The 13,469-nt window shown below is 39.0% G+C and overlaps 1 protein-coding gene across 2 annotated transcripts in view; it reads left to right on the top strand.

Annotated features, from left to right (window-relative positions):
• The window catches only part of si:ch211-198m17.1 (uncharacterized threonine-rich GPI-anchored glycoprotein PJ4664.02), a 19,188-nt gene extending 17,662 nt beyond the window's left edge, over nt 1–1,526 (top strand). For both annotated transcript variants that reach the window (XM_035654372.1, XM_035654371.1), the window contains exon 13: nt 615–1,526. In XM_035654372.1, coding sequence (XP_035510265.1) covers nt 615–743 — 129 coding nt within the window. In that variant the 3' untranslated portion in view covers nt 744–1,526. The remainder of the gene's footprint in view (nt 1–614) is intronic.
• Nucleotides 1,527–13,469: the final 11,943 nt, after the last annotated feature.

The raw sequence follows: 13,469 nt of genomic DNA, 5'->3' as shown, positions 1-13,469 counted from the left end.
CGTAGACATGTTAGTGACATTATTTGACCTGCAAATCAACAAATCCATGCTCACTGGGCCTGTCTTGTCAGTTCAGATACAGATTAGATGCTTTAATGATGTTCTTAATTCAATTCACACCAGTATATTTTAACCCAATCATCCAGAATGTATATATAGTGCTAGCAAGTAGCTCCCTCCCATGCTCCCTGCTTGGCCTGACTCCCAGTGTGTTGCTTTAGGGGTTTCATCCGAAGGAGAGAGGATGGAAAAAGGTAAGGCATGGGTTTGCTTTCAGATTCTGATTTTCCTTGATGCCCCCTGCTGATTATTTAGACAGACCACAGTGAAAATCACGTTTGCTTGGTTTTGCCGGTGATGGGGAGCTTCGTAAGAGATCTCACTGATTGTTGTTGGAAAGCTGTGCGCTTTCATCTTCACGCTAAATCTAATCTTGTGAGTGACAGTTCAAAGAAGCTCATCTGATGCTAGTTTGGGAGTTGTAATGTTTTAGTTTTCTCACTGCACATTGGTGACTGAGGTTTCTGGTTGGTTGGTTGGTGGGTGTTTGTGTGTGAATGTGTCCCTACATCTGAAAGACGCTAACACACTGACTGTTTCCACTGACATTTCAGTCGGGATCGTACGATCTCGACCCAGAAGGAATGAAGACCTTCAAGGGTAAAAATCCATCCCGTTACTCCTATCTGGTTCAAGGACACGAGAACCCCTACTTCCTACCAGGAGATGACAAGAAAAACTGACAATCACCAGGCCAGCTGGGGATGAAATCCATGCAGGAATGAGGAACATGGGATCAAAAATGAGTCGCTTATTTAAACTCTGGCTCTACTGAGCAGGACCAGGTTATTTATAAATGTTTGAACATACTGGGATTAATTACAAAAGGAAAACAGCCACCAAAGAGATTCCTTCATATGAACAATCTGTTGAAAGTGAGGTTGTGTGCATCATGTCTGTTCTTTGGAAAGAGCTAAATGGTGCTGATTCTTACCAGTAGATGTCGCCATTGCTCACTATAATGCTCTCTTTTTAAAGGTACATTTGACTTTTTTTAAAAATCATTCTGTAGTCTTTTAAAATTAAGCTTCTTACATTTGCTAATTGCACTAAGTGTGTGTTAAGTTTACCACCAGTTTTCCTCTCAAATCAAAGCTAAATTGAACGTGGGCTTTACTAGATATTTTTCTTATGGGTGTGATTATTTTTTAGAAAAAGAAATCTATGACTAAAGGGGCTGGATCCCTGGTTTGGGGTATTTTTAAAGGGATTTATATTGTAGCTGAGCGCTCTCTATCTGTTGCAAAATGTGCCTGTTTGTCAAATAGGAAACATGCAAAGCTGGTGATAAAGCCTGTCTCCTGGATGTGCCAATTATCACGTGTATACAATTCTTTTGAAAACTCTTATATATATATATATATATATATTTATCCTCATGTGTCTGAGACAGTGCACTGTTTTATAAGTGTGTGAAGATCTGTTGGCAGAGAATGTATGTGTGTGTGTTTGTGTGAGTGTGTGCAATGGAAATAAATTAATTTAAACACAACAGTCTTGTTTTTCATCATTGGTGGATGTAGTCAGTATAACAGCCCCGCACAAGCACTTAAACAGCTTTATTGCCCCATAATTCAGCACAACTTCTTTTTACACCTTCTTTGTGCCACTAATCATCATCTGTGTAGAGGAGGAAGGTTTCTCATTGATATCTGAAGAGTTAAAAGTGGCCATAGATCCTTCACTGACTCATTGCAGACTGTATAACTTAGTTCTGCCGGACTAATATGTCTGCCCAGCAGCTGCAGAAACTAAAGGACTCAGGGGAGTTCCTCTACCATTATGTGTAGCTTCATGTCCTTGTTTTTAACAGCTCAAAAACATAATGAACATTGTTTTATCAGCTCGATACATATAACAACTGGTTAAATACAATGCCTTTCTGTCATTAGAGTGTTTTAATAGTATGTTCGTAGGGTCTGACCTCGTTGGTGTCTTATTGACCTCAAACTTTGAAATTACTATAATTTATGTATTTTTTTTCCTTCAAAATGGTAGATTTAGCAATTATTATTAATTTAGATCTTTCATATACAACAGTTGAGTCTTTGGGACCTCAAACAATGAGGAAATAAAGTCAGTGGCCAGGATTAAAGGTTTCCTGTGGAATTTTTGATCTCTAGTGCTATCAAGCAGTTTTAATTGTGTTTTATTTATCCGTTAAACACTTAATTAGTCCTACAATTAGTATCATACTATTACACTGATCAACAGGTGGTGCTAACACATCAAAATACACCAGTCAGGGAAGAAGAAGACTGCAAGCTGAGCATGGATGTAAACAATGCTGGATTGAAATTCTTCAGCCTTAAATCGTTCATCAATCTTTCATTTCAATGCATTTATTAGACCTCAAGGATTACACTGTTTAGGTGAGTAACACTGAATACAAACATAACTTTTGTTTGTTTACAACAAAACAGGCCTGTGTCCTTTTATTCACCTCTTTCAGATTGAGGACATCTTTCATAATTGCATGTCTGCATACATGATTTCTTCATCTGTTTATATATCTACCAAAATGTGATAAAACAGTGGCTGTTATTGAATTCAGTATGTTTGAAAATCTGCATATGCAGAGTTCCACATTTCATTTGCTGAATTGCTTTTGCAAACACCACCACTCTCATTTAAACTGAATAATGGTGTTGGCGCAGTTCATTATGCAGATCACAGCAGCACGAGGCTTTTTAAATGAATGACCACATGAATCACAGAGTTAATAAGATCATTCCTTGAGGTGGGGTTGTCTGCATTTTACCTAGAAATACTCCATCTCCCTGCCTGCTGTGCAGCACTTTGTCACCCTGAGTGACGAGGTGTTTGAAGGCCTCAGAAGTTTTATGTTGGTGTTTGTGTAAAACTTGGCTGGCAGCGTGTTGCTGTGGCATTACACTCCAGGAGGCTGCTCCTCGCAGGCTCTTAAAAGCTGGGATTTGGTTTGCTCAGAGGCTAAATCTGGCTTTGCAGGCCTTAATCTTGGGCACTGGGTCACTGGAACACACTGTGACTGGCATACAGGATGAATTAGACAAATCAGATGCACATGTGGTGTGTGCATTTATATTTGCTTATAGTAAACCTGTGTGTGTTTACTGTGTAGCATCCTAATCTGTAGCTTAATATCACTGCCAGTTGCCAGGCTGGATTTTCACACTCATCTGTCTGTGAGTGAAATAACACAAACAGTCACAGAAAGACAGAACGTGGTGTTTGCGTGCATTCAGAAAGTCTGGCTCAAGCTGCAACGTGTGAGCTATTTAACTCTCTGTGTGAATTAAACTGGTAAAGTTTCAGCATTCTCTAATGCAGGGGTCTCAGACTTAAATTGGCCTGTGGCCATTGCTGGTATTGCCACTTCAATGTTGAAGTACTACAAGTATTCTAAAATATATCACTAACATATACTTAACAAAAAAATGCAAACAGCAGTTTCTGTACATATTTAAATAATCATTTTCTATCATCTTTGTTGTTCGCTGGTAGGAGGGGGATGGAGGGCCTTAAATGGCCCCTGGTTCGGCAGTTTGAGACTCCAGCTCTAATGTTTTTCTGGTTACTGTATTTGAATAAATCCCTTTGTGCCTGCAAAGATTTATCGTTGTCTCAGTTTGGTCAGTGTTTCATGCATTTGTGATATAATAATAAACGTAATTTTCCTAATGTAACAATAATAGTCTTATGTTGAGACTTGCTGGATATTGATGCATTTTGACAAAACTATATGACAACTGGACTAAAGCTCACTTATTTTCACACAGAGCAGCTGCACATTTTAATGATATCATAAATTAGGTAATTGGACTTTGTATCATTTAATGCTGTAAGGGGACAGAAGTTAATTAGATCTGTGGTTTTGGTACAAAGTTGCTGACAGATGTTCTCAAAGTGCAAGAAAAAATATATTATAAAAACATTCTCTCTTATTTTAAATTTCCTCTCTTACCTTTGGTGGACCTCACAGGCAAATATAAATATGAAAACAGAGCGATATTTCCAAATTTCAGAGACCATTTGAAGATATCTGAACAGTAAAATTCACATGTATAAACTGTGTGCAGAACTCCCCATTAACTTGAATTATACTGTACATTTGATTTTCTACTTTGTCTGTAATGAACTGTGTCTGTCAGCCAAGGCAGCGGTTCTAATCTGTGCAGGAATGCATTTTGTACCCATTAGCAGCCTGCCAACTCCTGGCTCTGTCTGCTGCAGCACATCCCATCAGCCCACAGGCTCAGCTGTCTGATCGATAGACCACTTAGCGGCCGTGAGCTACACACATCCCAGTCATTTGACCTGCTGGAGCTGTGGGAATGGGCACGCAATCCAATAAGCATCGAGCCACTGAGACAAGCGAGCTGGACCGCCAGCTCGAGGAACTTCCTCTCCTCCCTGAGAGGCTGTTCTCGGGATGGGAGGAGATGCGGATCCAGGACTCCGTAGATCAGGCCTGCTTCACTCCTGCTGAGACTCAATGAGATATTGATTCTGTCTCCCATCTTAATAAAGAAACTGTCCACTAAAGACAGTTCCACAACACAATTCTTCATAACAAGTGCAGGGAAAAGTATATCACAGTTTAAACTTCTGCATACTGCAGTATTTTGATGAGTAAAATACGTACAGTACACAACTTTTGGTCAGCTACACTCCTAATTCAGTTGGTATGCTTTTGGTCATTTAAGACTCCGTTCTTTCAAAATGTTACCAAGTAAACCCGAGCTGTCAATAATCAATTAGTTAATCGCAGTTTGATCTTTCATTTGAGTCACTTTTCAAGCAAAAATGCCAAACGTTTGCTCGTACCATCTCCTTAAATGTGTGTATTCTTTCTGCTTTTCTCCATTTGGTATCATTATAAAATGATACACTGGACATTTAATACAACCTTAAACCTTCAGATAAAACTTACACATTACAATAAATGATCATTTTTGCTTTGACAAAACAAAACTTCTTAAAAATACATTGTCACAAAGCTTTATATTAAGGCAGTTTTTCTTCCATCCGTCCATTTTCTGATGCTGATGCGGGGCTCTCGCTGATTGACTGATTCATTTCAGCCGCTTCCTTCTGGACGGAGGTTCATGGTCCCAAGAGCTTTGTTCCAGCAGTGCTCATTCAGATTAATAAGTTGTAGTAACATGGCACAGAGTTTTTTACCTACATTTTGAGCTTATTTATTCTAGTGTTTTTTTTTTTTTATTGGTCTCTCTTTGTAAGACTGATTTTTAGAGCCTGGAGCACTTTTATCTTTTATCTTTAACATTTATCATGTCTGGATTATGTTTATTATTTGTTGTTTTTATGTTTTTGTCAGGATGCCTTGTCTTTTACTGCAAACTGTATCTACCTGTGGGTACAAATAAAGTAACCTTGAACCTCTCTAATACCGCATTTCCCAGCTCCTCCTGGGGGATCCTGAGTAGTCCCCAAACCAGAGGAGATATAATCAATCCAGCGTGTTCGGGGTCTACCCTGCGGTCTCCAGGAATGCGTCTAGGACGCATCCTAATTAGAGGCCTGAGCAGTACTTAACAAAAAGTTGACATTTTGGAGGTACATATATGACGACATTTCTCTCAAAGAAAAATAAGCTGTCTAATCCTCCCTGGAAGCACCTGAGTTCAACAACTACTCTTAAGACTGAATTTAATGATGAGAGTTCATTTCCAAGTTCATTAGAATAACAAAAATCCTGTCTGAGGATATAACACAGGCGTGATGTTTAGTCCTGGGACATCACGGACAAACAGCAGACAGACTGCAGCATATGAAGCAGTCTGACGCAAAGATTACAGACTTTTAACTGCAGCAGATGGAGATGATAGTTTGCAAACACTTAAGTTTACAATCCACGATTGCCAACAAAACAATCTAATAAATTCCTGCCAAAAGGGCCAGAAAGGAAGCTGAAGCCACCTGCTCTACTACTCCACTGCTGTGAATGAGAGGAAATACGCCTCTGTTATCCACTCCGCCATTCTCCTCCTCAGCTTTCTCTCCCTCCCTTCTTCTGCCTCTATTAAGTCACACAGAAGGCTGTAATTCACTTTCGCTAATGCCGCTCTGCAGCAGCCTGTGAAGTACATAAAATTATGAAACATTTCCCATCAACCTTCTAGATTTCAAGTAACACCTGCCAAAAAAAATCCCTCCACAGTCCTCGTAGGTCTTCCACCTCCTTTATAGAGTTATAACCAGAGATAATGGAGGGTAAAACCATTTAAATTCGTTTATTCAGCTATTAGACTTAAAATTAGTCATTTTTAAGCATTGCCTGGACATTTAAACATGACTTTCTATAAGATAACTATTGAGTTTTGTGTCTCTGTGGTGGTTTTGCATCTTTTTGAGGTTGTTTTTGCATCTCTTTATAGTGACTCACTTCATATAGAAGTTCTGATACTAACAAGCCAACCGCTTATCACCTTCTAAGGTGATAAGCGATAGAAACATGTCTGGTGCCTTAAAAGCAGCCTTGGTGGTGGAAGCAAACAAATCTGTCTATTTCTTTTTTTTGGATCCATAGCTAGCCTATAGGGAGACTTAAGACTAGTAGCCACCGCCACTGAGGTACAGCAAAATTTTGAGGAAAATGTTAAAAAATATTTATATATTTGGTGTGTAATGGCTTCACATTTATACAATTGGCAAATGTAAGCCAAAGTTTAACTCCATGCAAAGCGAAAATGTGAATTTGGCACATATGATCGTGCCATTACGCTGGTAGGGGGAACCGAGGGTGGCTAATCAGATTCCGGGGCCTCTTTCTGGCCCTGTTCCTGCTTTGTGAGCCTAACCTGACACATCTATTAAGAAAATATCATAATTTAAATGAAGTAAGAAACAAGCTGAATGTTTCTAGAAATATGGACCCAAACTTGTTTTTGATCCCTTACCGCTCTCTCTGTAACCTGATTGGCTACAACCTGATTTGTTATCCTCCCATCTCCCCCGCCATTATCTCAGACGATGGAGAGGAGAGAGCAATCGGAGGCCTTGGAGGAGTCTGAGTGCCAGCAGATAATGCAGTGAAGGCCAGACAGACAATCATATTGATGACTCTTGGAGGCTGAGAGAATGGTGAGAAAGTCGTGGCGCCAAGTGCACATTAGTCTGAAAGGACATTAAGTCTCTTACTTCCAGACAAACAGCAATGATCTGATGAAAGGGAGAACAGTAAATATGATTGCAGTTAATATCATACAGAGAGGTGATACCTTCTTCTTCTCTCTATTAGGCCGCCCCTACGTGCAGGACGACCTGAGCCCTAAAAATCCACAAATACAGGGTGGACAAAATAGTAGGAACACCCTAAGTTTGAAATTTTACTTTTTTTGTGGAAAAAAAAAACATATCAGACAGTAATTTTTATTCCAAGCAGAGTATTTCTATGTGTGTTAAAACATATCTGGAGGGGGATTAGTCACAACGGGTTCCTCAGTTGTTTTTATTTCTGCCCCTGCCTCAAGCCACTTGCCCAGACTCCTGTATTTCTACATTATGAAGCTCTGTGATCACTGCCACCTGTCCACCAGACGGATTCAGACTTTCCCCACTCTTAGTCGCACACCCACCTGCTCACCTGTGTCTCATTCTCTAATCACTCTGTCAGTATATATACCAGCCCCTCCAGTCAGGAGAACCTGAACTTAAACTTCTGTGTGGACTAGTGACCGTTGCCTGTAAGCCTTTATTTCACTATTAACATCACTGAACTGTTCCTCTGTGGTTTTCTGCATTTGGGTCCTTTTTTCTTGCTGCTGCCTCGTCGACACTTTGTGACTGACTATACATTTTGTAAAAGATGGAACATGTAGAGGAAAGATTAATAGAGAAAAATATTCCTTTGCAGTTGTATTATTGCTTCTGGTAATTCTGGTGCACAGTTGAATGCAAAATAAATGTTTTTGTTTGGCTAGACAACAGCACTTTAACTACAGTTATCTTCTAAATTATTTATTCTATATTTTATTTCATTTTTATTTATTTTATTATTAAGTTTTATCTTGTCTTCCTGCATTTTTAAATGTTGTTCTAATACATTGCTTTTTCTTATGCAAAAGACTTTAATAGTGCTACATAAATAAACTTGCCCTGCCGCATTTAACACAACAGCTATAAAAAAGATCTTTGTGAAGCTTTTAATCCCCAGTTTTTGCTGAGACTGGTAATGTTTAGGTCCTGACGTTTTATTTAACCGCATTTAAATGAAGATTTTAATTAAACTTGAATGATCTCTTGGCATTTCTCTTTCCACCTCTTCAATCTCTCCCCAGCTTCTGCATATTCCAGGAACTTTCCACACCTGTCCACCGGTTGCCCCTTAAAGAGTTTTTCAACCTCATGCCTATCCTTCAATACACCGATAATAGCCCCACATATGCTTGTTTACTCCAGTCGCTTGCAACACTGTCGATAGAGTCAATTTTCATTTTGATGAAATCCACCGGGCCTGAATGAAAACAACCGAGAAACATATAAAGATGCTTTGTGTTGTAAACTTGAAGGTAGTTCAAGTAGGATTGTTGAGTCTTATTCCCAGAGTCCCAAAACATCTGTATTTGACGCCCCGGAAAAGAGATTCAATAATCAGAGGCCTGTTTGATTTTTGCAAGTACCATTAGGAACGCTAAAATGAGCCACAGAAACCTGATTTTTTTTTCACAGATTATCTGTCTCATGTGCTACTGTCAGGATATAGTGAAAGTCTCAGCAATTATGACAAAACATTATTTTTCCAAAAATTACCTACTACAGCTTTAAAATCAAAGTAATGGGAATATTTCCAGGGTTAGGGTTAACTGCTATAATCTTAACCTTACTTAATATTTATAACGAACAAATGTACACTAAAACGCTGTAGACAGATACATCCATTGAGGCAATTTTAATTATTAAGCTTAAGCTGACGTGTATTTCCCAACACTTATTGTACACATCATGAGAGAGCAAGTGGGGACTTCTTGCTTGTGGAGAATTCTCTTCCTGTAAGACGGCTACTCATGCACTAATTAGCCGTCATTGTCATTTGCCTATTGCACTTTCTATGGATCACAAAATGCTTTATGCTCTGTTGAAAAAATAAAAAGGACTTCATACACAGGGGCTGGTACATGACATCCCGACAGCATTGCAGAGAGATGATTTATTGCAGTTTCCCAGTAAAGTATGCGTTCTTTTCTCTGTCCTCGTTTTTTTTTTCTTCACAAAAATGAATGTCCAGAGACTGTGATATAAGCACAATACAGAGTGTGCAGAAAAAAATATTATTGGAATTCTTTTTGTAGCACAAAGTAATTAGATTTCAGTCATTTCTGCTTTGTCGTTGTGCTTACAGGATGAATAAGAGAAGAGATGCCATAGGGACTGAGATGAAACAAAATTAATGAGGCAGACTTATTTCACTGAAGGCCATGTCTGGCTGACTTTTAATAGTAAGTAAATACTTGGCTTCATCATTCTGTGATGCAATGTCATTCTGTGGTACAACACATCTGCACTCAGTACACAATAATGGTTCACAGAATCCCAAGCATGTGCCCTCTTATCTGACTTCAGCTCCGTCCATGTGGTCCCCCTGGAGCTGACCGAACACACACAGACCCAGTTTATGACCTATTTGTGGGGTCAGACGCCAGCTCGGGCCTTCTGCTCCACCCTCACCGTGGACATCAGGCCGGCCTCCCCTGCTCCCCAGAGGAGGAGGTTAGCAGATGCCTCTGAATCAATTTGGCCAGAGACCCGTAACGACCTCTGCTGTAATTAATGGGGATGTTTGGATTGTAGATACTCGCTCTGTCCGGCTGACATCCAGAGAGTGCCGCTGTCACTGCACTGGCTGTAACGGGTCAGAACTCAAGGGTTTTTTAGTTTAAAAAGTTTCTTTCACAGGGATGTGGATAATAATCCACATTTTAGTGAATGTAAGAATGACATCTAACTGTCCAGATGTCACCTGAAGAACCTGGGATAAAAAATATTGATTAATAAGTAAAATCTTTTGATAGAAAAACTGTGTGTGAGACCACCAGCTGTTGATCATATAAGTTGTGTTTAAATAAAAAAAAATGCACATTGTTTCACCATGAATTTATGTCAGGAGGAAATTGTATTTGCACATTTCACTATCAACAGCTGGATGGACGCAGCTCAGTATACACATTACACAGACTGATCAGTATTAGCATTGTGTTTGTAAAGCTCCAGTAAAGCTTTCTAAGTTCATTTGCTTAAAGGTCCAGTGTGTGACATTTAGTAAAATCTATGGGCAGAAATAGAATATATTATTTATAGGTATGTTTTCCTTATGTGTTATTATTGTATTTTTGTTACCTTATAATGAGCAGATTTTATCTACAGACACTGCTGGTTGCCTTCCATGGAGTCCGCCATGTCTCTACAGTAGCCCAGAATGGATGGCTTTTTGCATTTCGTGGTCACCATAGTTTCTCCTACACACTTCACATAGTTATCATTCAGAGGTCCTCAATTACAGACACCAACAGTGTTAGTTACAATCTGCAGCTTAAGGAGCGGTGAAGTTGTAGAAGATTGTAATACACTGAATACAACTCTCTCTTCCAAGCGTGTCGGAGAAACTATGGTAGCCACAAAACACGTGACACACTGGACCTTTGAGGTTTGTTTTCATTTTAGTTTCAGGAAACGGGATGCAATTGATGCTTTCATGTAAAAAATATGGTGAATTTTTTCCATTTCTTTTTGTTTTGCACAACCAAGGCACTTTTTTAGTTTTAACTTAACTTTTACCATAAAATATTTTCTTATACATTTTAAACAATAAGCATCATAACACATGTTCATGTTCTTTTATTTATTTACTTTCTTATTTCACCTTTGATTTGACTCTATGTGCACACACGTCAGTATGAAAAACAACATGTGGATCACCTTGAGTTCACCTTAACTGAATAAAATCTCATGTGTTTGTGTGTGCAGTTCACTTCTTTGTATCCTGAAGTCCTTGGCGGTCCTGACATGAAGACAAGAGGGAGCACCAAGGCACAACGACAGACTGGTAACACCCACAATTACCATGTGAATGAAGGGGTGAGGTGGAGGGGTGTGTGTGCGCGTGTGCGTGTGTGTGTGTGTGTGTGTGTGTGTAGAGGGGGGTTAACCCATCATTAAGATGCTGTGTGTCTGCTGCATGAGCTACATGCAGGCAGACAAAGAGAGCGATCAGCCGCTCCAGAGCTGAGGTGGGCTGCCACAACCTCTGTTTCAGTCCTGCCAGGCTCAGGGAGGAGGGGGAGGGGGAACTCTCTCAGAGGCAGCCTATCAGATCCAATTAGCCACCACAACATGCTAAAATGGAATCAGGCCAAAATAAAAGGGGGAAAGACAAGATACAGCGGTAACAATATCTACAGCATCTTTTAGACCCAGTTTGTGCCTCTGCTATCATCACATTTGAGCTACAGAGCTAACAATCTGTGTAAAAACCCCCTCCAGATCTTTGGAAAACCAGAAAGATTGTTCCAACATTTAACCATTTAGATAAAAACATGTCAACCCGTTTTCCAAGCTTCCAACACTTTTCCCTAATCCAAACAAAGAGCATAACCAGAAGAGTATCTGCTTCATCGATCTGCACAAACATTTTGCATTTTAAAGCTGTATACAGAATTATTTTTCATATAAAAGCTGTATTGATTGTAAATGTCTGTATTTATTTTTAGTCCAATATTCACCCCCTTTGTAGCTGTGTTTTGGCCTCCATCAACTCCTGAGATTCATTACCTATCACTTTACCAGCAAGAGCTATGAGCACTTTCACTTTCTAACTATCAACTAACTTTGTGTGTCTGTTCTTTGGTGCTGGGTAGGTTTATTAGAGCTTGAAAACATTCATAGAACATAGATTCATGCTGCAGCTGAAAAATTAAAAAAAGAGAGAATCTCTACGAGTGAACCCCTGCATATTAAATACAGTCATTTGATCCACTGTTGATATAAGAATAATGATTAGTGCAACTTTAATGCTATTTTTTATTGTTGTTTACACTGAGTTGCCAGTTTATTAGGCTTAACATCCCGTTAAAACCAATGCAATGTAATACAACAGTCCTGCGATAAATCCTATTCATAAAGGTTATAATGTGAGAGGTGTTGAACTGTGGGGTCAGTTTGGAGGATGTAGTCTGTGCTGCTGTTGGACTAGGGTTAGGGTTAGGGTTTCTGTAATCATCCCCCACAATGATCATACAGTTGAATCAACACTAGGGATGCCGATTAATGATCGGCCCATAATAATTAATAGTTTATTTTGAATTCTTGTGCTAAATGTTTAATAGTTGATACAAAGCCTGTTTGTTAAGTTTTTGGATTTTCTTTAGTGGAAAAATAAATATATTAAACATTTGAAGAGTCAGAACTGTTAACAATAATAGTGACCTTTGGTTAGATTTGGTAAGAACGGAGCTATAAATATTAAATCATCCATCTTTGATCACTACATCTCAGCCTTTCTTACCCTCAGGTGTGCATAAAATACAGGTTATGACCTTCTTTTTAAAATACAAAAATGTGTAATTATTGGTTTTATTGGCTGAAATTATATTATAAGTATAACTATAACTTCATGTGAGTAGGATTGTTGTATTAGACTGCATTACTTAGCTAGCTAGGTGTGAACAATGAGTATGTTTTCCTTCATAACACTGTGTTCATATTTTCTTAGCAAGGTGAGATGTCAGATCGGGCTACATTCTTTGTTGGAAAATTACAACTTGGGAAACAAGTAAGAAAATGTCTTATTGTGCATGTGTTTATTTTTTTCATGCAGTCTTTGTGGCATGGGCGCTGGAAGTAGGGTTGCTGAGGGGGGTGCAGCACCCTCTAAAATCTTGCTTAAAGAAAACCATTAGTGCATACATTTTTTAAAAACTTTTTTATACTTTCTTTTTTCTTGCTGGGATTTATGTGTACACTGGTATTTATCTACTAAAAAGTTCTAAGATTTGTGTAAAATGTTGTTGATAACTATTTGATAGGCTATAAATTATCTTGGCCAGTCAAATGAATGCATAGACGCATTTAGCATTAAGTATCATTATATAGACAGACTTTGTGGATTGTGGAAATATCTTCAGACCTGACTCTCTAGATTTCACAGATAGATAGTCACAGATTTATTTTTCAGAAAATCACCTGCGACTGGAGTTTAATAATAACACATAAAGCCTCTCATAGGCAAAAAACAAAACAAAATCTCAAGCCTTCTGTGGCATTCTTCATCCACTGCTGCTGTGGAAAAGAGAGAGTATCAGGGCTGTAAAGGGAGGAGGGTGGTTAGGGGAGGGGCTGAGGGAGGCCAGGAGAAAGAGAGGGGAAGAAGGCGGTACACTCAGCGGCAGCAGGGTTTGTGAGAGCAGCAG

Source organism: Morone saxatilis, unplaced genomic scaffold (genome assembly GCF_004916995.1).
Source record: "Morone saxatilis isolate NCDOM2014 unplaced genomic scaffold, NCSU_SB_2.0 Contig14, whole genome shotgun sequence".
Classification (NCBI taxonomy): Eukaryota; Metazoa; Chordata; class Actinopteri; family Moronidae; genus Morone; species Morone saxatilis.
Note: the sequence above shows the minus strand (reverse complement) of the source record. Positions and strands in the feature narration are given on the sequence as shown.